Source organism: Argopecten irradians, chromosome 4, assembly GCF_041381155.1.
Source record: "Argopecten irradians isolate NY chromosome 4, Ai_NY, whole genome shotgun sequence".
NCBI lineage: Eukaryota > Metazoa > Mollusca > Bivalvia > Pectinida > Pectinidae > Argopecten > Argopecten irradians.
In genome coordinates this window covers 28,178,682-28,204,360 of record NC_091137.1, presented here as the reverse complement: position 1 = coordinate 28,204,360, position 25,679 = coordinate 28,178,682, and the positions used below count along the sequence as shown (strand labels likewise).

At 35.5% G+C, this 25,679-nt stretch overlaps 2 protein-coding genes across 2 annotated transcripts in view; both read right to left on the bottom strand.

Moving 5' to 3' along the window:
• Positions 1 to 343: 343 nt before the first annotated feature.
• Positions 344 to 17,114, bottom strand: LOC138321164 (cell surface hyaluronidase-like). The gene is made up of 27 exons (XM_069264630.1): positions 17,012 to 17,114; positions 16,175 to 16,314; positions 12,820 to 13,039; positions 12,384 to 12,547; positions 11,788 to 11,932; positions 11,118 to 11,297; positions 10,595 to 10,810; positions 10,285 to 10,389; positions 9,701 to 9,873; positions 9,516 to 9,588; positions 9,203 to 9,339; positions 8,808 to 8,938; positions 8,399 to 8,468; positions 7,812 to 7,943; positions 7,231 to 7,369; positions 6,739 to 6,799; positions 6,484 to 6,519; positions 5,985 to 6,122; positions 5,417 to 5,600; positions 4,824 to 5,039; positions 4,248 to 4,450; positions 3,190 to 3,360; positions 2,752 to 2,911; positions 2,148 to 2,219; positions 1,783 to 1,888; positions 860 to 969; positions 344 to 434 (listed from the first exon to the last, which is right to left on the bottom strand). The coding sequence occupies exons 2-27, from the start codon at positions 16,307 to 16,309 to the stop codon at positions 432 to 434; spliced, it is 3,480 nt and encodes a 1,159-aa protein (XP_069120731.1). The 5' UTR covers positions 16,310 to 16,314; positions 17,012 to 17,114; the 3' UTR covers positions 344 to 431.
• Positions 17,115 to 21,465: 4,351 nt separating this feature from the next.
• LOC138321169 (mechanosensory protein 2-like) overlaps positions 21,466 to 25,679 on the bottom strand; it is a 90,975-nt gene continuing 86,761 nt past the window's right edge. Inside the window, exon 8 of the mRNA XM_069264644.1 lies at positions 21,466 to 25,547. Coding sequence (XP_069120745.1) covers positions 25,344 to 25,547 — 204 coding nt within the window. The 3' untranslated portion in view covers positions 21,466 to 25,343. The remainder of the gene's footprint in view (positions 25,548 to 25,679) is intronic.

The following is a 25,679-nucleotide window of genomic DNA, read 5'->3' as shown; positions in this document are numbered from 1 at the left end:
AGGAATTCCAAAAAGCGTGTATGCAATTTGGAGGTCTGTATACTGTGCAGAGAAGGTATTTTTTATTTGGAAACTGGATCTCAGTCCACACAACTTCACCTATGTGGAATTCTAAGTCGGCTCTACGACTAGTGCACAGGACATTGGAAGTATATACAATAATCCCCCCACCCGGAGCCCCACGGTCTTTACGGAACATATCATACCTATCTAGAAGCATGTCGTCGTCTGCTATCGATATATCGAGGTGAGTCTCAGTAACACATATTATATCACAATCAGATGCTAAATTCTCTAGATATGCTAGCTTAGTGCTACATGTACATAAAATAAGAAAACAACGTTTTATTTGGAGTTTATTTTGTTGTTGCAATCAAACTTTTGATGAGTCGACCGGAAAATATTTCTGTCGCAATGATGGCGGTGTCCGATCACTGAAAAAGAAAAGTTGTTTTAAAGTCCGAGATTTTTGTCAACGGAGAACTAATTTATCGTAATTAATATAACGATATTTCCATTGAAATAACTAATATTCGTTTCAAAATTAGACAAATTATAATATAAGTTATTGTTTATAAAGAAATAAGCGGAAACTGGTATAAACAAAATAAAACAATATAAAACAAAGCGTGAGAGCTTGACAATATTTAGACATGATGTAAACAATTTCTATGACCACTCTTTTCCAATCACTTTTAGAATGACAAGAAATGGGATAATTCGTCTCCTTACATTGTTCCTTCTAATTTGCTCGATATTGGATTGCTAACTACTTTAAGGAATCTCGATTCACAAATTACAATGGATGCAATGGTCCTGGATTTAGTTGGTAAAGCATAGGCCATAATGTTAATCACACCTCCTTTGGGCAATCCATCTCCTCGCTGTTGGTCCCTGTACAAGGTGCACCTCCGTTCCTGGGGATGGGGCTGTCACAAGTTCGGCTACGGAATCTCACCATCGTCGTCCCTAGGGGATTAGACAACAGGACGGCGCAAATATGTTATTTAAAGTGCATGAATATTTGAAAGGGCTTGATGGAAATAATCTAAAACTCTACCACTAGATTTGTTTCCCCTTGGAAACGTTTTTGTGTCAATCAACTTAATTTACATGAAAAAAAATCTTTTATTGTGCCATCATCGTTAAACAAATGATGCGTCTTTCGAGCAAACGTTCGCAAGTATCAAAAAGCGCCAACAAATGTCACTAAAATAATTAAAATTGCCGGAGAAAATTAGCGCTATTGAAGAAACGTGCTAATATGTCCATAAGACACCGTTTTACCTAGTTTTATGAAGATTGGTACTAGTTGGTTATAGTAATAGCCATATGAAGTTTTTAAGGTGGTTGTGACTCGCATTCGTAATATGGGCAGTGTTGATGACGGGTCACGTTATGTTCAGTTAAGCATTGAAGTCTTGGAATATTAATTATAAGTATTGAAGTCACTATTTTTCAATTTCATCGGAAAAATGAAATACGTTTACATGTACGATTCCATTGATTTTTTTTGGGATTATTTTTGCCAAATCAATACGCAACGTAAATGTTTCTATTGTGACGTCACGTTAACGTAGGATTTCCGCGCCGTTCCCGGATTTTTTTATCATCGTGGAATGTAAAAAAGAATAGGCCAATCAGAAAGCCAGATACAAAAATTATTAATCTATAACTTAATCATTCTTATGTGTAATTGAATATTAATTATCGAGATTTTATGTGCCACACAGTACGGTAAGAGAACGAGCTCCTGTACCTGGAAGGTAGACTAAATTATACCTGGACAGGGCGACGTTCCACAAGTAGACCACTGGGTCCATTCACCATATCCTCCGTCCACTGGGAGACGACTACTGAATGGAACCTGGGCGCCTGCCCCCCAGTTCTGTAGGATGAAAACGAGACAAATGAAGTCATGCACACAACAACGGACCAATCGTCTGAATTGGAGAGATACATGTTTATGAAAATTGTATCTGTACATCATAAAATCCTGTAAAATACAACAGAACCGGGAGCAATTCTGAAAGAGGAAAGTTTCTCTGCTTAACCGACGAAGTAGTATTCAATGGTAAGACAAATCGTGCATTGGAAGTTCGATACTTCAAAACAATAATATAGAAATAAAAAAGTTTCCTATTTACCTGTTCAGGGACAGTATATGACGTGTCAAATGATAGACTAGCGTTTGCTTTTACGGCCGGTGGTGCAGTGATCTAAAATAAAGCGAAAAATATGTGTTAACAATATGGTATGGCAAAATGACAATGAGAAAGTATCGAAGAAAAGTAGAAAGTAATCATAAATTCTTAGATGTGTTAGCTCAAATATCCATAGAGATAGAATAGCCATCCAGATATCAAGTTATCAAAAACCTTCATAGAATGTTAAAGTGTTCCTATTATCACTATGATGATGCTATAATATTGTCTAGTTACACGACAAGGTCGAGCAAGAACCATATCTTGATGATATTATACACTAAGGAACGAGGACAACGACATGTCCAATGGTAAGGTATATCACAGATGGGTAGTTGCTTCATGATCGACCTTGGGAAAGACTATGTAAATACATTGTGCATATTTGAGCTGGGATGATGGGCTGGAATTGTCTCGTAAATACGTATTTACCCGGAAAGATCGGTTAGAATTGTCTTCTTGATACTTAACTCACGGGGAAAGTTATGGTGAGATTGATTCGTAGATCTGTAACTCATCCGAGAAGGTTGGGTATGTTATGACTTACCTGAGATGGTGGGGTAGGTGTGTCCCGTGCACTACAGTCCCCGTCGTTTCGGTCCCCGCCTGTGACGTATACCCAGACCTGCATGCACTTGTTTCCAGCACAGTCGTTTGTGTCACCTTCCACAACGGGCTCCAGTGACCTCAACATGATGTACAGCATCCTATCGGAATATGGGCGCCAAACGATTAGGTTTTCCCCGTGAATAACAAGATATTAATAATGCTATTTACAGTTTCTATTTGGCTTAACGTAGATAGCTACTGTCCATATGCCTTTACAAGATTGTGCTAACGGCTAAATCATGATCACTTATTTGAGGCTGTTTTATATTTGCATTATTATAGAGTGGCATTGTAAGCGTTAAAATTACATGTAATACTTTAAGATACATGTTCTTACCGTAATAAAGAGTTACAAAAATAAATTCTTATCGCCTACCCAGTGGCTTTGTTGTGGTAGTACTTCCCGCCCTCCATATCCTGGTCGATCTCTTGGATACTGTTCACTGCAGTCCAATCGCCTAATGTGAGTACCCGTTTAGGATAGTATGACTTCAGCGAGAAGGTTGCATCCAGGGGAAGACAAAGACCCACGCGGACTGGGAAATCTCTATATAACATGATTATATTGGGTGTAAAAATGACAGTACCCACCTATTCAATGGTAACCAAAAACAATCGCTATGCATTATCTTTATTTGTTCAAACTTCTATTGTATTTTTGTACCAATTGCAGAGTGGACTCCTCTAGATTAAACACGATAGCAAAACCTATTTTCGGACACTGCTTGAGTGAGAACGATCTATACCATATCTAGGATTTCAATGCAATTGTTGACTACCATCAGTTAAGTTATATAGATTAAGAAAATCATTGGACCTATCGTCAAACATTCGTAAACTGCAACATATATATGCTCTGCTTAACTATTATCGCCAGTTGAAGTAAAAGTAAAATATATCGGATCATTCTTCAATATACATTTAAATTATGTAATCCTCGTCTTACTAAAATCTTTACAATAAAAGCCATATGTGACGACTTTCATCTTTCAATGGCTGTCAGCAGCCATGCTATATCTTCACATACATGATTATTAAAAACATATTGACAGATGTTATTCTATACTTTCTAATGTTTATGGCGGTTCGTACCATAGTTTAGGAATAGTGAATATGGATGAAAAACGTGTATTCCACCGTGCAATTGTAAAGGTAGTGAGAGTCACGTGGATTCTGTTATAGAATATTATCTATTCCGGGTGAATACCGTAAAAATGCAAGGATCATTGGGTTTATTTTGCACTCTTTTGCTTCTTCACTTAGTCAATGCCTCGACAATTTCTGCCAGTACACCAGATACCTATGCTTCAATTTTTGTCGTATTCAACTAAAGACTCTTGTCTGTAGTCAATATTTCCTGCATTGTTTCTTTACATTTGTAACTATGACATAAACTATAGTTTTTCAAAATGTATAAGTAGAATTCATACTCACTTTTCCAGTCCATAGGTTCTAATGCGGAATTCCGCTGGTACAACGTCGGGCCAGTGAAGAGAGTAGCTGAACTCTCCTCCGGTGATAAGTGCAAAATGCTTCACTCTTGAACCATCGATTATTCGAGGACTTTCGGGAATGTCGTCACGTGACAGATAAGGAACGCTGGTGAGGTCTCCCGCAGATGCAATAATTATCTGCATCTGTGACATTAAATAAAGGTATTTAGTGTTATTTCCATAAAAAAGTCAAATAAAAAACAGAAAAATACTGAGGCTTATCGAAAAACAGTCGCTATATTTATATAGAAAACCAAAATTCATTTTTAGAATTGATGACATGGGGATAATTAAAAGCAGAATACAACTTTCTACCTCTGAAATAGAATAATATACCCAAACAAGAATACCAGGGTTTATCACATGCTCAGAATGTCCGGCATGTCAATGATGACTCTAACTGTACATGTATATTTTTATGCTATTCAGTATGTTCAGAAAGCTGCTGCAAGGAACCTAATAATGTTGTATACGATATTATCCCTCCATTAACCAATAACTTCAAATATTTAGATACCTTCATGTACTTGTATGGACATATTGCCAGATTCCAGTTCGGCCTGAAAGTACAATCGGATGTGGTGACAAACGGGAAGAGTCTGACGACGGAACTCCCCGGCAAAGTTGTGACAGACCCGTCCGTATCACGGAACACTGCTTCCAAGTCTCCATCCAGGTCATCAAATCCTGGTATGCTACTGTTACCGTCATATACCCGGTTACCTGTGGCTTCCTGTGGTAACACATGACAAAAAGTCAAATATGTACTCGGTTGCTGGAAACTTTCCATTATAATACATTTGTAACAAAAGTTAACTGGAACTTCGACTTTCTGTTAACATCTAGTGGAAAAGATACATCATAGCTGATGACCGTTAACTTCCAGGGATAATCCACAAAACACAAATAATTGTTATAGTAATAGTGCCATACACAGTGTTACATATCGGTTTATGAACGTCGTTTGTAAATTGCTTGTCTTATCTTAGTTATAATGCATGGTTTACAAGTGCAAGTGTAAGAAAGTTTGTGACTTTTGAAACATGTAAGAACGTTTGTGACTTTTGAAACATGCTTATTGACATGTTTTTATAACTTGGCCTAACTTACGCCATCGAGAAATCCGAAGCGGATGTCTTTCGCAGCACTCGTAGGCGCACTGAAGAACTTATTATCTCTGTGGAAACCTAGCGCTCCTGCCTTCCGGTACTTATCAGACACAAATCCGTTGAAGAACGTCCTCGTTACAAATACTGGTCCGTCATAAAATATGAACCCCTGCATTGGTTCATTACTGTAAATATTGAAAACGAACATATGAACAGTGAAATATGGACCCGGTAGTATCTTCTAAATTTATAACTAATTCAACATCGAGGGTTTGTGCTAGTGGCTACATTCACCATTTCATTACTTTGAATTTTGTTTATTTTCAGCTGACAGTAAAACTTAAATAATTATTTAATTTATAGACATTATAGCTGGAAAGATTTTTAACCAAATTCATTTGGCGACAACACCAGCCGTTGAGCTTTGTCATTACTGATTGTACTTCTTAGTGTGCTGACACGGAGAGAGTAACGGTAAATGGTACATATCCCAGGTCAGCAATCGAACAAGACATCATATACCAGTATTTTAATTTGGTATTTATATATATATATAGACCTGTTCTTACAGATTCCATTGATATGGTAAGGATCTATCGAAGGTGACGTAGGAACCGTCCAATGCCTTTGCCCTCATTGGATCTCCAACGTTATTGGTCCGTCCAAGGATCACACTGTTCTGGATAAACTGTTGTTGGTTTGTCCCCCTGTATAACAAATTAACCATATATAGCTATTGATGAATATAATGGATATAAGGAAATTACTTATGTGTTATAAATCATACTTACTGTTCATATTCTAAATAAATCGTGGAATAGTTTATGTAGAGAACAATTAATTATTAAATTAGTGTTCCAATAATAATACATGTCGGAGTTATCACCATCTATATGCAATATGCAATAAACTTTTGGCCATCCATCAAGTGTGACATTATTTTCAAAGCTTCGATAGAATGTTAGCCAATGATATATTGATATATTGATATAAGGAAAAAGAAAATGATAATAAAATTGAACTGTATGACATTAAATCTTAAGAACGGTATTGTTAAAAAAGACTTACCGAGCAAATGTAATTCCTTTTGTAGCGTCGGCGAATCTATACAAATATAAGGTAATATTTGTATCAAATTTGAAAACAAAATCATTGACGGCATTTTTCTTTAAATCAATGTAATCAAAATGACCAGAAACGACATTAATTTTATATGCATATTGTTTATTAGCAATTTATTTAGTTTCTTTAGCGAAAATTAAAATATCTACAAAGGATAACAGAATGTGAACCATCATATTGTCATGTTAATTGAATACTTACGAAGCTCTGTTAAATACCAGGTATCCACCGCGCGCCCAAACATTATTCCGGTTTTTGTATGCTGTAAGATAATTATTTTCATCTAAAATGTTACAAATTAAAAACAAAATGCAAAACAAATCTTTATATAACAAATCAAAGTTGTGCGTGCACATCTTCAAATATAAATATTTGCGATTTGTCTTGTCTTCTTTGATAATGTCATCTTCCTCTATTCTAAAGCGTCACTTTTGACTTTGAGTTTAGCGTTTGTGTATTTCTGTCTGCCTACATTGGAACCTGTAAAGACGACTCTGGGTTCTGTCCCCTGATCAAATTGTATGAGTATAAAACACATGATTATAATTATACCTAGATTCGCTGAACCATACACCGAGGTGATTACTAAAACTAAGGACTGGAAGATGATACAAAAATGTTGTAAAATCTCTCAGAATTAAAAATTAAACATATTCAAAACTCATCAGCACATAAATGCGTAAGATTACTCACACGTGAGGCGGTCTATGATGGCGGGTTTGTCAGCAGACTTAGGATTCAGCGGGTCGACTTTGGGGGAGTAACGGTTACTGGTAAGCCATATATCGCCTGTCGTCGGATGTATTTGGAAGTCAATGAAAAATCCCGTATGCTAATAAAAGATATATAATGTAAATATAGTGAATAACAGTTTATTGCCATTTAAGAGAGAGTGTTGATAGTTCATAGATATTAGACCGAACACATGTTAATATCACGGGGTAAACCACAATAGGATATCTGTAATACAGTATGCTATATCAAGTAATCATATGTACACCCCAAAACAATATTGTGTACCTGTTCTTGAAATCTTTATTGGTATAGAATTTTATTATTATTACTGTGTAATCAGTTATTTTAATGGGTCTAAAATTCCGCTATTTTGGCATAATAAGAGAAATTCATATTATAACAATTCAAAATATCACAGTGTGGATAAAATAAGTTATTCCTATAATGTCGCGACCACACCATGAATCGAGAAAATATGACGGTATAACGATAGCGGCATTGTTACTACTATCGATGATGGCGATGTAACGAGCACTTACTTTATTGGAGTGAGCGGCGTTGTTGCTACACTCAGTAATGGCGGTGTAGCGAGCCTCTTGGTACTGCATGAAACCCTTGTCAGCAGACGGTCCTGTCGGAGTGTCAGGGTAGATAAACCAGTACCCCACATCCTACAATAGTGGTGATAATGCTGATTAAAGACAACGATACAAATACCACGATAAAATTATTCATTTTACCGTCCATTAACTCAAAGAGTTCATTGCTGTCCTTTGATTTGAATTTGGGGGCCGCAATAAACCATGGGGGAGATTGTATACAGTCGGATAAAAACTGCCTTAAAAACAAAATCGGTTAAAACAATATATTCATTTCATCGTTACCAGCTTCCTATGCCTTAATATTCAGGCCATGTAAATCTAGTCAGATTGAATGAAAACAGATGAAAATGAATTTCAATGACTTATCTTACCAGGTGAGCAATTGTTAAAAAATCATCATTATCACATTGAAAGTTTGATATAACATAAAATGAATCAGGACTTAAACACATTGATAGACGTTCTTGTTTATTTTGAGAGTAACTAGGTCACAGTCTCGTAAATTGGTGAAAATATGACGTCACCTGACTTCCAGCAGCAACATTATTCCGTAGGATAGTGTTAGGGTTGGTAATCCAGAAGGTCGTTGGACGACTTGAAAACAAGAATATGTCATTACCGAGACCTTCATAAACAAAACATACTGTAAGCTATACTATTCGTAACTGTTCGTTGAGTCTATGACCATACAATGCAAGGTCCTTTAGTAAACCTATCAATTGTTATTAGCGATGAATTATTGTAATCGCAAACCAATGAAATGATTTCACCTTATTTAAAAAATAACAAAACTAGAAGCAATCGATATAATTGCGTGCAGATTTGATAGCAAATGCTAATCGGACAATGGGGTCATATGAATATACACTGTATCTGACGTCGTAAAGTAGTAATAATTTATTTTCGTCAGTACGTTTATGATAAATTCTCTACCTATCTGAGGATATGAGTGTGGACTTCCTGGTGCTGGCTCCAAGGTTACCGTCCAGTACAGTTCTCCTCTCACCCCCGTCCTCAAGGAAATAGCAATGACCAAGGGACTCATAACCGACATTGTCCATCACCTAACATAAAATAGAACATGAATATATTATGCTATGCTATACTGACGAGCACAGAACAGACTACAGCATTTTCAATTCTTCACAGGTGGACCGTTACACGAAATATAATTATACTACTGCTTCTTATAGACGAATAAAATGACCGTTTGCATTAAGAACTATTTGTATTGCATGCAATGCGAAAATGCTTCTCAGATCATTGACTACTCTAAGTTTCAAGAGGCATAGCCAGTGGATAAAAACAAATGTGAGAAAATGTGTTACCGTTAGTCCGTGTGTTCCGTGTACAGTGACACACCTCGCGAAGGTGGAGTGGATGGAGTTTTCACGTAGATACGGTGGATTAGGGTACTCATCCCCGTCCACATCATAGCACATGTGGAAGTGGAGCGGGTAGTGGCCTGTACAAAGGTTTAAAATGTATTGTTATTTGAAGTTTGAATTTATTGTGATGATTTGGATTGAAGAACATCTGCAATATTAGCCCATTATAGTATGCATGTATGGGGATTTGGGGTTTAAACGTCGCCTGGCCTTGGCCTTCAGACCCACTTCCTATCTACACTACCAGACTTACCTAGATCAGTCTGTTTGCCCATGTGATAAAGTTCTACCCCTTCGATATGCACATCTTTGAAACCTTTGATTACCTAGGAAAACAATGAGACAAAATCGTTATTATGGTATTGTGTTGTGATTTTATTTGGCATTACATAGGAATATATCGCTTTGATACATGTAGGTTCTTCAATATAGACGTACCTTGACATGACCACCAAACGTATCATATTTGTACGTGTCGCAGTTCTCATTCTCGAGAGGACAAAAGTTCTTCATAGCGCCCTCTATTAGAATATTTCGAGATAGTAGCGCCACCTCTCCTCTCATGTCCACATTTAATTCGATATCGCCATAATGCATGTGTCTCGGAAGCACTGTGATAGAATTAACATAAGTTGTAAAAGTATACTTTTTAATTTAAAGTTGTTCTGGTAATATGATTCTAGGATGAAGCATTATCCAAATCTGTATCCGAAATGGGGTAATTTGTAATAAACATCGAATCAAATATCATAAAAATAATTATAAATTCACTGTAAACAGATTGAAGTTTTCCAATAATATCAATGATTGTCAATTGTGAATATGAACTTATTCCTCCGTTATGTTTGATTTTATAAAACGAGTTTACACGTTATATGCTCTTTGATGAATTCAATAGTTCAACTGATGATGTAGATGCCTGTACAAGTATCATTAAAAAAAATAAACATTAAAACAACTCATTTTCAGGATGTAATTATTTACACTGTAGGTTCTCTTGTAATCGATTAAAATTTTCTTACGAGCAACTTTGACTTGTTTCTCCGTGCAGTCAGCGCAGCTGACAACGGTTGCTTCCTCAGCTTTTTCTAAATCGAAATCTGTGGATGTCAGCAGAAGTTTGTCGCCTGAAAATAAAACACAGAACTTGATTTGTCAAACAAACATAGAATACTTTTCCATTTACCAAAGGGAATGTTGAAGTCAAACGACAATGAGTATTTGGAATTTGGTCATCAAACTGAATGTTTTGATCCAATCGGGTTCAATTAAATCTATTTGAAAATATCATAAGCAAGAAAGAAAGAAAACTAAACTAAGCAACTAGCCAACCTTCTTTCCAAGATGTGACGTCATCAAAAACATCTAGAACATGCATGGCGGCTGTTTCTTGTACTACCCGGAAGTCGACAGCGTGTGAAACACGTGGCCCTGTGCTGGTACAGCTCTCTGCCACCATGATCAGATCGTTGACTTTCAAACGAGCCTCGGCCTTTTGGTAGTGGTACTCCACTGGAGTCAGTGTCTCTACTGTCGAGCTGGCGTCACCTAGTTTGATAGCAGAATATATCATTTGAAGGTATACTTTCACTCACAAAAATGTTGACGACAATAATCATAAATTAAAAGCAACAAACGAGATGAGGAATACCGCAACACGACCAACCATAAACAATAACCTATCGTAAAGGAAAAGAGAAAAACTGTCAATAATGATGATACTACGAGTGTCGTAATACGATCAACTTCGTTTCTAAATGCAATTATCAGATCAGCTGATTATGACCTATTTTAAATCTGAATTTGTAAGCACCTGGTATGCAATCATTATTATATGCTTTTTTCCCAATCTTACCTTTAATGAAGGCCATGGCAAAGGCATCGTGTACCTTAACCTTCCGTATTAGACCTTGGCCATTAGGGATGCCCGCTGCCAACTCGATGGCGTCATAGACAGCCGAGAGGTCGTCTAATTGTGGATCTGACACCAGGGTGTGCTGGACCGCTATCAGGATCACCTTACCATCCGGGATAGCTGTGTTCAACAACAGAGAAGTGATACTAGTTGTGACATACATTTCCATAGTTTACAGAAGTTAAAGAAGATCTCGCGTTGTATGTGGCAGATCCTGAGTTATAGCGTCATAACATATAATTCGGTACCAAGACCATAACAAAATTGCAATGTAACCTAAACAATTATGCTATGAAAAAATTACTTATGCACCAATGATATGGGCATATTTACCTGAGCTAAGTGAAAGGTTGATTTTGTAAGACGTCCTATTTACAGTCCGCACTGAATGATTAATTTCTGATGACTAAGTTATCTAGCCCATTGTTATGGGTTGTGTTTTACGTGGCTATGATCTGCTAATATTCATGTGCGTTTCGACTGCTCAGCTTGGTTTTCCGTTTATTCAGCTACACTAAATGCGTATGGTTGTGGTATGTGCATGCATGCCCTTGTGAAATGGTTACCGTCTTGTCAAATGAAGGTAAATCTAGCTGACATTCGAGCTTACCTGGAAGCACCTTGAGGAGATAGTTGATGCTCATTTGCACATCATCCTGATCTGGTCCTGTTGTAGCCAGAACAACGGTCGTGTAAACAGTACCGTCGGTATCGAAGGCATATATCCCTACTCCTTTCCTGTCCCGTCTGTTTGGCTGCAAGGTTATACAATGTCAGAGTAAAAAACTAATTAATTCTACTGGAAAACAAAGTCAGAAAAAAAGAAATCTATATTGAAAAATATTGAAGACTTTTAGTTGTATATATAAAGACACGTCAGATGTTATGCTGGTGTACCATCTAAGCATCAAATTAATGACTCTGTCCTTCTATGAATACACAGCGATCAAAGCAAAGTGTTTGATGACTGGAGGCGGGCGAATCTCTTTGTCAGAGTTATGACGAATGGGTTGTAATAATCTGTGTCATTAGCAGTATGTTTCAGTAAGGTAGTGCTATCAAATGCGTTGCATCCTTCCAAATAACAAAACGTGAACATACAACATTCTCTATAGCATAATCAAGTATTTTTCATACAAGGGGAGACTTAACCAACCAATTTATTTTATAAGAACCGGTCTGTGATGAAGGGATTGTGGTATTTACAGTATAGGTGTAGAGGAGGCCGTTGCCCGTCTCCAATCTGGGTAAAGTCTTGGTCAGCTTAGTCCATGCTACTTTCTTCTTTCCGTGGATTTCCAACGTGCCTCCCGCGTCAACGCCTATAAACTTTTCACCAAAGTTGGGCATCGAATATTCTTTCCTGCTTCCTGAAATAAATTATACCATTCATGATTAGTTTACATTATGAAATATTGGGAGCCCTCATTGCATATTCATAAGGACACTATGTACCGTCTAAGTTGTTAATAAGATTTGTTAAAAATGAAAATTGAATATGTATATATTCCTCGTAAAAACATTGATTAACCATATGAAAAGATTTGATGAAAAGCCCTTATTTATGAAATAAAGTATCAAAATAAAAGACGTTCATATGATCCAAATTTAATGTAAATGTATTGGTGTATATGATTTGTACCAGTTAAGGTGATATGAGCGTTTGCCTGGAATGGACAGTCTTCTGAACCGATGTGGAAGGCGCCTTTTACATGGATGTAATTTGTGAACACGTGAAAATCTCCTTCCGGACTCCAAACGAGGCTCGCCCCAGTTTCTACCAAAATCCCAAAGAGAGCTGGCGGGGACACGTCCAAGAGCACGTGACCAGTAATAGTGACTGTATCTCCGGCCGCAGGAAGCTGCAAACGAACAAGTGAACTTTATAAAAAGTTTTGTTATACATCAGAGTGCACTCCATTGGGAAAATTATAGAATCAAAGAAATGAAACCATAAGTAGGATACGGGAAGCAAAAATATCATATGTTGAAAATCTACAAAAATCTCTATGTGATAAATCTATCCCCCCTAATAAATGGTGGAAAATTGCACGTTATGTTTTAAATATCAATAATAAATCCACCACTATACCCCCTCTTATAATAATAACTCCTTCATTCAACATCCATTTGATAAAGCTGAGTGTTTAAATAAGTATTTTTATCCATATCCTCTACCTCTGAAGATGTTGAACCACTACCTGAAATTACCAACCAATTTCCTCACTCCATTTCTAATATTACTATAACTCAGCAGGATGTTAAAGATCAGTTATTTGTACTGAATGGAAATAAACCTGCTGGACCTGATGATATAATTCCTAAAATAATAAAACAACTACAACCATCTTTACTTTTCCCTCTTACTCTCCTTTATAACAAGACAATTGAAACAGGTATAATTCCCTCTATTTGGAAGATGGCAGATATTAATGCAATTTACAAAGGTAAAGGGCAAATTAATGATGTTTCTAACTATAGGCCTATATCTGTTACTTCATGCTTAATTAAAATGTTAGAAAAGATTATTTTTAAATACCTATATAACTACCTCTCAACATATCAAGTTATAACTAAACACCAATCACGTTTTACTCCCAAAGACTCAACTGCAAATCAATTATTGTCCATTTACCATAATATAGTTAATTGCCTAGATCAAAATAAAGAAATAAGATACATATTCGGCGACATCAGTAAGGACAGAGTTTGGCATGATGGTCTACTTTACATATTGCAATCATATGGAGTTATAGGTAATCTTTTTAATTGGTTTAAATTTTTAAATTTTAAAACTGTGTCTCAAACAAAATACATGTAGAATCCCCAATGTGTGAATGTAATCAATCTCTTGAAACTGCATATCACTATTTCCTTGAATGTAATCTATTTCAAAACCACCGTTTGACGCTGGAACGATATCTGAATCATCATCATCATAACCATGTGTATAAATGTCCTTGTACAGGGATGTACAGATTGTAATGATAATGAAAATAGAAATATATTAAAGTGAACAGTCGGGCAAGGATGGCTAAAGTCGGTAAAAATGGTGTGAATGTATCCAGTATAATTTCTTATGAAATGGAAAAATAAAATCTCTCGTCAAAATCTGTCTGCGTACGAAGAAATTAATCTAAAGTATGGAAATTCTAAAACGTCCTCCCGGCTCACTATGTCCGTGGTTACATTTCCACGCAGCCTCGCTTTCAATGCTTTCAACTTTTCTTTACTTTAATGGTCAGAAGTGGGAAACTAAGCAGAACTTGACCGTCGTATTAATATGGGAGAACTTTTGGAAGGCCAATGAACGCATTTAGACTGGTTTTCTTTGCCCGACTATTCACTTTAACTCACGTGTCAAATTATATAGCTCAAACAAAGAGATTTAAAGTTGATTTATTTGTGTAAATACAATATTTATTATTCTGGTATATGTAGCCATGTAGATCATAGTAATGGTAAGTCTTATAAAATCATACATTATTGTTTATGTGTACGTGTACCTATAATCCTTCATCCCTGGAGATCCACCTTGATATAGCTAGCAACTAACAATTAACAATATATTTGTACTATGGGCAGCCTAATGAGACTTATCCAAACTCAATTTTTTAATTGTCTCTCTGTTAATATGTTAATATGATTATCATTCTTCTTCTTTTCTTGTGTTATTTTAAAATCATCAAATATTTAAGTAAGGTAACTCCTAAGAAACTAATTATGGGTAAACGCTAGTAATTACAAATATAGTTGTAACTCCACAAATCAAATATATGTGTATTCTGTGAGATTGATTCTTGATGCCCATCAGTGGATGGCTAATTGTGTTAAACACATGTGGACTTTATAGCCTGTATCTGTTGTGGCGAATAGGACCAATATCATGAAATATACATACTATCAAGTATAGGTAGAATTATGTGATAATATTTGGTTATTATATAAAAAATGAAAATTAACTGTTAATTTATAGAGTTATACAATAAATATGATCAAAAATTATGTCATTCCTCATCTAGGAGTTACCTCCTCTTATTTTCATAAACCTCACGATGTATATGTTTTATATAATTATTTGTTTGTACCACCAATATCGGGAGAAGACTAAGATAGGCTACGTCTGATGTCTTATCCAATTGACACTAACATCTTTTTGTCAATAAAATATTTGGAAATTGAAATTGAATTAGATTTTTATTGGTTCAATGCAGCTTCTTTATTTGCGTATTTTGACAAGCAATAGTTTATTGACCATGTGCATACAATACAAAGGCAGATGCATTTTCAATGTCATCTAAATGTGTTGACTAATAATGAAGATAAACGGAATCATACTATGACAAAGTACAATATAATTGAAGCGAAAAAGGTGAAAAGTTGCAACTTGACACTTTACGTTTTAAATTTACATGTCCTTAAAGATGCTCCACCGCTGACAAATGGTATGTTTTTCACTGTCAAAAACAGGAGCAGACGATTTAGTATTTTTCTTCAGTTACAAAAGTTACTTACTTTACACCATTACCACCATTGAAAAGTTTGAGCTTCTAATTTTACTTCAAGTTAAAAATATGAAAAATAATTAATTGCATCCCGAAAAAATTCCATGGCACTATATTCTATATGAAATGAAGCACTGATTGCGCATGCACCAAAGGCGAAATAAATTATTTTATATTATTTTTTGTGTTAATTAGGCATATATATACACAATTAAACACAAATTATTGTTCGAATGATGAATATCATTTATACTCTGTCGGCGGTGGAGCATCTTTAATCAAAGGAGGAGTTTAAAATTAAATTTTGGTAAAGGCCAAACATTGAAACACGTTGAATAAGTCATTACATTTATTTATTTTTATGCATGATAATAAGATGAGTGATAAAATAAAGTTGTTCTGATTGTGATATGTGAATGTTTTGCTTTGTGAGATTTCGCCTGATCACTGTACTAAACAATATGTGGAGGTATAATGGATTCCTATACTCACCGTGCTGGTTGGCCAGGTGCTGGGATCACTCCAGCGGGACAGAGTAATGTTATCATGTGGACAGAGGGCATACACTGACGTCATACCCAGCATCAACAGGGCACAGCAATAAAGGGCTCTAAACCTGTTACCCATGGTTACTGGAATCAAAATCAGACATTGTTGATAATTATCCATCGACTTCTTAAATAACTGCTTGGAAATGATATCAAATAACTTTCGAAGTCAATGGGAATAAATTATTGGCAAAACCGTTGAAGATATCTTCATGAAACTTGCAAAACAGAACTTGTATCAATCAAAGCCATGTATATTATACAGTTTGGCTAGAACTTTGACCTTGAGATAAAATATCAAATAAAAGTGTGGATTTTCAAGAATCTTAGACCGCTTAACGGTTAATTGAATATAAATGTGTAGTATTACTCATAGACGATCAGCACAAAAATAATATTACATTCATTTCGGATTTGACCCAAAGGTAAGCAGCCGTAACTTATTTGCAACGTCATCTGTACCGCTTTGAAATCGTCAAACGAGAAGCACATGTTAATTTTTACAAGATTAAATGAATAAATCTATTTATTCTTGTCGTCTTTCTAAACATCGAAATTCGGAAAATAATATTTAACAAATTAAAACAATTATAAATGTGCGTCCAAATAAACGCAACAGAGACAGATTCATATGGATCGCTGATATCAAGTCAAACAATATAAATAACGACAATCTTCAATGTATCGCATCAAGTTAACTTTCTAATCTAATTAATTTTAAACACAAAAAACAGAGATACTGGAACTATCCCTACCACGGTCAAGATAATTGTATATATACCTGTTTTCCGGACCAGAAACAGCAATCCAGTTTCCGAGACAAAATTTAGGACATCAACAGATACACTCCTGGTCAGAAACTGCTTGTGTCCGAAATGGAGAACGTTTACTTATTTCCTATCTATTATGATAAACCCATGTCTGATCTTGTCCCCAGGAACACGTTACGTTCGATTCGGTGATTCGGACGGATTTACTCGGGTGTTTCTGGCCTCGGGATGTTTTGGTTCGTTATCCTCACTCGTTTATAGACAAAACGTGGATAGAGCGTGAACTTGGACTTGGGTTTAACTAGTTTACGTGTATTTACATTTATAACAAATTACTTAAACTGATTTATTGAATTAACTAATCCTCGACATAACTATAGCTCGACAACGTCTATATACTTAGAATGGCATTGTATTGACCATCATCAAGATTGCACATCTTGGTATACAGTATTATCATATCTACACATTTTTCGTGTGAAGGATACTATCATAACAAAATTATCGACTCTTCTAGTAAGGGCCCGATATTAACTTTAAAACTGAGATATCTTCATGACTCCTGTATTATGATTTAAGTATTGTAAAGCTTCAAGTCCGTGTTACCACATTAACGTTGGCATTAATTAAGCTCAACTTGGGGTAAACGAAGTTATGATTAAAACCCACAGAGAGGTAGTAATGAATAGTGTGACATGTCTCATTTCCGTTAGACGATGTGTGGTGACCTTCAAGATACGGATTATGCGGTTTTAATGCCACTTTTTCATACATCTTTGGTTTGCTGCTGTTGAACCCATCCATCCGTATTTTAACCACAATCTTCAGGGAATACAGTAGATCCCTGAGAGTATGTTTTTGACTCCCAGAAAACAGATTTGGCACTTGGGTTTGAAGGACATTTATATTTGTCCTAGTTTTTGACTCTTAAGATATCTGAGAAATGGTGATTTGACTTCTGAAACTGCTAAAAGTCAAGGGTCAAATGGATGTCTCATTCTCAGCGATTGAAAGAAGATATTTTGCATATGTATAAAGTTATATTCTTGTATATTTATAAAGTTTTTTGTCATAACGTCCATATTGTTGAAGACATCATGATGAAACTTGCATCACCAAAAGAAGATGCGCAATTAACTGTGAATTTAAATAATGGCTGAAAACATGTCTATTTCCTGTCGGAAAGTGACAGTTATTTTCATTACCAGATATTAATTCATACTGTAGTTACTACATATACACTATACTGTGAATACCGATCAGTGTTTAAGATTGTAAATGGTACATTCAATCTAGAAAGCGCCTCAGACTTTAAGCAAAATTGCGAAATGTAAATCAGCAGAAGGCATTTTGAATAATTATCTTACAAAGACGATGGAAAAATTAAGCTATTGCAACTTTAAAATTTCTGGATAACATTTGATATGGTGTGGGTGGCTGAACAGGCCAAAGGGGTTATTTTAAGTACAGGTAGTTAAGGAAAGCGCCCAGACTATAGCTGAAGGATATGATGGTATCTGATCACAATATAGAAATGTTTGGATTCAATTACGATTACATTGATCTAATCCATACCTACCGATTACTTACACTTGACTAAAACACAGTACAAATTTCTGTAGTCAAGGTCACACGTGGATGAAACACGGTAGTAGACCTTTCTTTAGTCAAGGTCACACGTGACTGAAACACAGTAGACCTTTCTTTAGTCAAGGTCATACGTGACTGAAACAAAGTTCACATTTCTTTAGTCAAGGTCACACGTGACTGAAACACGGTACACATTTCTATAGTCAAGGTCACACGTGACTGAAACAAAGTACACATTTCTTTAGTCAAGGTCACATGTGACTGAAACACAGTACACATTTCTTTAGTCAAGGTCACACGTTACTGAAACACAGTAGACCTTTCTTTAGTCAAGGTCACATGTGACTGAAACACAGTACACATTTCTTTAGTCAAGTTCACACGTGACTTGAACACAGTACATATTTCTTTAGTCAACGTCACACGTGACTGAAACACAGTACACATTTCTTTAGTCAAGTTCACACGTGACTTGAACACAGTACATATTTCTTTAGTCAACCTCACATGTGACTGAAACAAAGTACACATTTCTTTAGTCAAGTTCACACGTGACTTGAACACAGTACACATTTCTTTAGTCAACGTCACATGTGACTGAAACAAAGTACACATTTCTTCAGTCAACGTCACATGTGACTGAAACATAGTACACATTTCTTAAGTCAAGTTCACACGTGACTGAAACACAGTACACATTTCTTTAGTCAACGTCACATGTGACTGAAACACAGTACACATTTCTTTAGTCAAGTTCACACGTGACTGAAACACAGTACACATTTCTTCAGTCAAGGTCATACGTATCAATAGTTTTAATTGCTATACAAAAGGTTTTTTTTTCCATAACATCCATATCTTTTGAAGCCATCGTGATGAAACTTGCATCACCAAAAGCAGATGCGCAATTCACTGTGAATTAAGATAAATATAATAGCGGAAAACTAGTCTATTTCCCGTCGGAAAGTAACCGTTATTTTCATGATATTAATACATACTGTAGTTACTATAACAGTGTTTCGGATTGTAAATGGCACATTAAGGCTAGCAATCGCCTCAGACTTTATACAAAATTGCGAAATGAAGTTCAACAGAAGGCATTTTGAATACTTATCTTACAAAGACGATGGAAAAGTTAAGCTGCTTCAATTTCAAAATTTCTAGAGTTCATCTGGTATTGTGTGGGTGGCTGAACAGGCCATGGGGTTGTTTTAAGTACAGGTAGTTAAGGAAAGCGTCCAGAATATAGCTGGAGGATATGATGGTATCTGATCACAATATAGAAATGTTTGGATTCAATTACGATTACATTGATCTAATCCATACATACCGATTACTTACACTTGACTAAAACACAGTACAAATTTCTGAAGTCAAGGTCACACGTGGATGAAACACGGTACACATTTCTTTAGTCAAGGTCACACGTGACTGAAACACAGTAGACCTTTCTTTAGTCAAGGTCACATGTGACTGAAACACAGTAGACCTTTCTTTAGTCAAGGTCACATGTGACTGAAACACAGTACACATTTCTTTAGTCAAGGTCATACGTGGATGAAACACAGTACACATTTCTTTAGTCAAGGTCACACTTGACTGAAACACAGTACATGTTTCTTTAGTCAAGGTCACATTTGACTAAAACACAGTACACATTTCTTTAGTCAAGGTCACATGTGACTGAAACACAGTAGACCTTTCTTTAGTCAAGGTCACATGTGACTGAAACACAGTACACATTTCTTTAGTCAAGGTCATACGTGGATGAAACACAGTACACATTTCTTTAGTCAAGGTCACACTTGACTGAAACACAGTACATGTATCTTTAGTCAAGGTCACATTTGACTAAAACACAGTACACATTTCTCTAGTCAAGGTCACACGTGACTGAAACACAGTAGACCTTTCTTTAGTCAAGGTCACATGTGACTGAAACACAGTACACATTTCTTTAGTCAAGGTCATACGTGGATGAAACACAGTACACATTTCTTAAGTCAAGGTCACACTTGACTGAAACACAGTACATGTTTCTTTAGTCAAGGTCACATTTGACTGAAACACAGTACACATTTCTTTAGTCAAGGTCACACTTGACAGAAACACAGTACACATTTCTTTAGTCAAGGTCATACATGACTGAAACACAGCACACATTTCTTTAGTCAAGGTCATACATGACTGAAACACAGCACACATTTCTTTAGTCAAGGTCATACGTGACTGAAACACAGCACACATTTCTTTAGTCAATTGTACTTGATTCCATATATGACAGTGCCAGAGAATTTTTTCTGGATGTAATTTATTATTTCTAATATTTTTATCTTGAAGTAAAATTAGAAGCTCAAACTTTTCAATAGTGGTAATGGTGTAAAGTAAGTAACTTTGCTACTGAAGAAAAATACTAAATCGTCTGCTCCTGTTTTCGATAGAGAAAAAATATCATTTTTTCAGCAGTGGAGGAAGTTTTGTAAATGACAAATCATAGTTTGTACCGTGTACATGTGTGTTGTTTATATCCAACTATTGGCAAAGGCTGCTGCTGAGGACATGTCAAAATTTGATGGTGAAGGAAAACCCATAATTTCTGGATAAAAAACTACCACGTAATGGCAAATACCAGACACATCCACCTCATACTGTTCATACTAACATGGAAGAAATATGCTGTACAGCTGGTGATTTTAAAGTTGAAAATTTTATTATCAAGAAAATCACAAATCAAATGTTTGCCCCCTGGCTATAGAGACTATTCCTTAGATTAGATTTTCACAACCATGACAGTATCCTCTGAACATGTATCCGCCATATAGTATATTCATTATTGCTTGGTCCTGTTATCCTATACTAAAAACAAAACAATAGGTTGACACTGATAATTTTATTACAAGATAATAGAGATACAGGTATATATCAGGTTCTGTATACAATACATGACATACATGGAACTTTATAACTACATAACACATATAAGTAATAACAAATGAAATGATTGAGTTTAATAGGTGTTCCCAGTACACGACATTAAAAACCTGAACCAACTTCTCTTAATTCCATGTAATTCTAATTCACCTTAATTAGTATCCTTTTAACATAAAGCTCTGCTGTATATTTGTTAAAAGATACTTCTTAAATTGGATTTACATTGATACATATGTGTAATGTATATTAATTCTAGCATACATTCATAAATGTAAATAGAGTTGAAAACAAGTATATAAGATATTTCATTTCAATTATACGTTACCATAACTTTAGTATGCAAATACGCTACCTACACCAATCTTTATAGCCGAACAAACATAAGATTTGAGAATCCCGTCTCCCTACCGTACCTCATCTCGTACTCAACAAGAGTAACATAAAGGGGTCTCCCTTCCTCAAAAACCCTTTAACCTCATTTAGTGGGGTGCTACTTTTTACCCTAAAAAACACATAACTACTATAACAAGGACATAGTCATTCAGATCCCCCGCCAATGGAGATATCAAAGCTGAAGTAAGTTTGATTGTGGAGACTTATGTGTATGAAAAAAAACCAGGAAAAGGGAAGTTGAGCTAAAGAAAGATGGTGTATAATTCAAGTAGAGCCGGGCTGCAATTGTTGAATCAGGTATACAGCCTTGACATTTATATTAGACTATATACACAAAGATGGGTGGAGTTTTGCAAAGTAACATTTACCATTTACCATGATATTTTCAGCAATGTTTCCATGGTAATGGAAAAAGTGCAAAAAATGAAAACCTAAAAATAGCAAAAGGTACAACTAGACCATAAAAAGAATGTGTCTATGAAGTTTCGTGGAAATATCTCTGCTGGTTTTAGAGTTATGCTCCGGAAATGAACCTGCTACAAAAATATGATATTTTCAGCAATGTTTCTATGGTTACAGAAAAAAGCACGAAAAGTGAAAACCTAAAAATAGCAAAAGGCACTACTAGACCATAAGAACAATGTATCTATGAAGTTTCATGGAAATATCTCTGCTGGTTTTAGAGTTGTGCTCCGGAAACGATTCTTACACAAAAATCTGCCATTTTCAGCAATGTTTCCATGATTACAGAAAAAAGTACAAAAAGTGAAAACCTTAAAATAGCAAAAGGCACTACTAGACCATAAAAAGAATGTGCCTATGGAGTTCCGTGCATATATCTCAACCGGTTTTCCAGTTATGCTGGGGAAACGAACCTGGTACAAAAATATGATATTTTCAGCAATGTTTCCATGGTTACGGAAAAAGTGCAAAAAATGAAAACCTAAAAATAGCAAAAGGCACTACTAGACCATAAGAACAATGTGTCTATGAAGTTTCATGGAAATATCTCTACTGGTTTTAGAGTTGTGCTCCGGAAACGATTCTTGCACAAAAATCTGCCATTTTCAGCAATGTTTCCATGGTTACAGAAAAAAGTACAAAAAGTGAAAACCTTAAAATAGCAAAAGGCACTACTAGACCATAAGACCAATGTGTCTATGAAGTTTCGTGGAAATATCTCTTCTGGTTTTAGAGTTATGCTCCGGAAACGAACCTGGTACAAAATATGATATTTTCAGCAATGTTTCCATGGTTACGGAAAAAATGCAGACAATGAAAACATAAAAATAGCAAAAGGCACTACTAGACCATAAGACCAATGTGTGTATGAAGTTTCGTGGAAATATTTCTACTGGTTTTAGAGTTATGCTCCGGAAACCATTCGTACGGACGGACGGACGGACGGACGGACGGACGGACGGAACCCATTTGTATATCCCCCGCCAACTTCGTTGGGCGGGGGATAACAATACTATCCATAACTCATATACAGACACCTGGAGTTGCTTGTAATGTTAAGTATATTTACCTAAATTCCTGTACATTGTACATGATTTTTTAAAATCTTGGCAAGTTTGTTGACATTTCCCTATATATCTAAAGCGGCCATTCTAGATCTGATGACAGTTTTACAAGTGAATACGTACAATTAGGATTAAAATGGAGAATGAGACAGAACAATAGTTCAAGGCACTGTACATAATGATGGTAATGGTGATGGGGGGCTAGATTGATGACATTGCTCACAAAAGATTTTTGATTAATACACAAAAATAGTCTGTTGAGTATTCGGCCTGCATATCACAGAGTTAGCTTGCAGGTAGGTATCCATTGCGATGTCAGTATTTGTGAGTGCAATTTACGTTGTTTTCTCAGAAAAAAGTGTGCTGTTAATCTTGCAAAATACACGATGTCACAATGAATACCTACCGGAGGGGCAGATAACTCTGTATTATGCAAATACAGAATACTAAATACATGAGATATACAATTATCACTGACATATAAAAAAAAACAACACAAGTTTCTTACCACCAGTCCTAGACTAAATGATGATTTTTGTCCCTAGGAACTGTGATTCTTCAAACTAGGGGGACATAATCTAGTTTAGCTGAGGAATTATTTTCAACAAGTTTTGGGTCTGGTGGCCCGAGTCTCCATATCTAAAATATAACTGTAGGAGTTATGTCCCTTTTCTCACATTATGCTCTCTGGTTTTGAACACAAAATTAGTTTGCACTAGATTTTTGTTGCCGCTAGTTTAAATTTTAAAGTGAACTATAAAAACCTTTTGTAGCCATGAAATGTTGTACTTAAATATCTCTAAGTTAAACCTATGCTATGCATATCTAGAATTTGAATACTTTTACTTGCACCAAATTAAGATAAATGGAGGAAAACCTTTATTAAACTTCATGTGAGTAATAATTTGAACTAATTTGAACTCAATGAGCTACTTTACTTATAATTATAGTAAATGACAGGGAAATGGTTTATGAATTGATATATTTTAATATAAAATCTACTGCTACATATACAGATGTTATAATGAAACTTACAATTGCATACAACTCTGACCCTCAACCCCCGTTGATCATATGATCTGTACACATTCACCCCTTCGTTTTACAATGAACTGTTCTGGTCTTTGAATTAGGAGAGTCTACATGTGTTTTCAGGGGGAGTTATCATAATCATGTGTGAAATCATCTACATTATAGATCATAATGATTTTGTGCCCTTTGATTTAGTTTGCTCCTATTGCACAATGTCTTCTTCATCTCTATTCAACTACCATCAAAACATTTTATCTTTGCTTTAGAACCACATCTTTACGGAAAATGTGAAAAGTAAAAGAAATTTTTCTTTGTTAATTTAACAAGAGGAAAAATCCAATTATAGGACCAAGTATTCCTTAGGCTATTTTCTTTGACAGTCTACCTGTATAAGATCTCTGTATTTGCATTTTGTCTACAGATGCATTAATTAAATACTAATAGACTTAAAAATTTACTATCAAATGTAAATGAACACTAGTTTCACAGAGACAATCTTAGTAAGTTATAAATCACTAGAAAATATGCTTTAAATATAACTATATAATCTTAAACCATCATGTACATGCAGATTATTGTACAAATTTGTAATCTGAACAAATCTTTAAAAACATTTCAATTGAATTTCGTATGGTATTTCACAACATTTTTCTGAGTAAAAGAGTAGGTATATGTTACCATAGTAACAGAAACAGAACATGGGTATACTCTTAACCCTCTTGCTTGATAGGTTATCCCGATTATTTTTTACCTCAAACTTGAAAATCTCCAGATCCATTAGTGATAACATCCATTCTGATTTCAAATCACAACCTCACATAAATAAGTATATCAACAATATACGTATATTTTGCTGTTAGGTAACGCCGTATCAGTGACTGGATCCCTGACGGCCTAAGATCGACTGTACCAGATCTATAGGCAGAGGGAATATGATGGTTGAGTTCTTCTCTGCAGAAATCGTATTGAGAGTTTGAAGGTAGCGGAGCTGGATTGCAGCAGGTGATTCGGAGATCACGTCAGCAGCCTCCTTCAAGGCTCGGGATGCTTTCTGTTCACCTTCTGCAGCAATGACCTAGAATAATAAAATCATCAGTACTGTGACTGGTGTCTTATTAACATATTTCAAGGAAGTTGAACTCCGACCTTTCAGTATAAAGCCCAATTACAATAATCTATACAAAACAAACAAACAAATGTATATTAT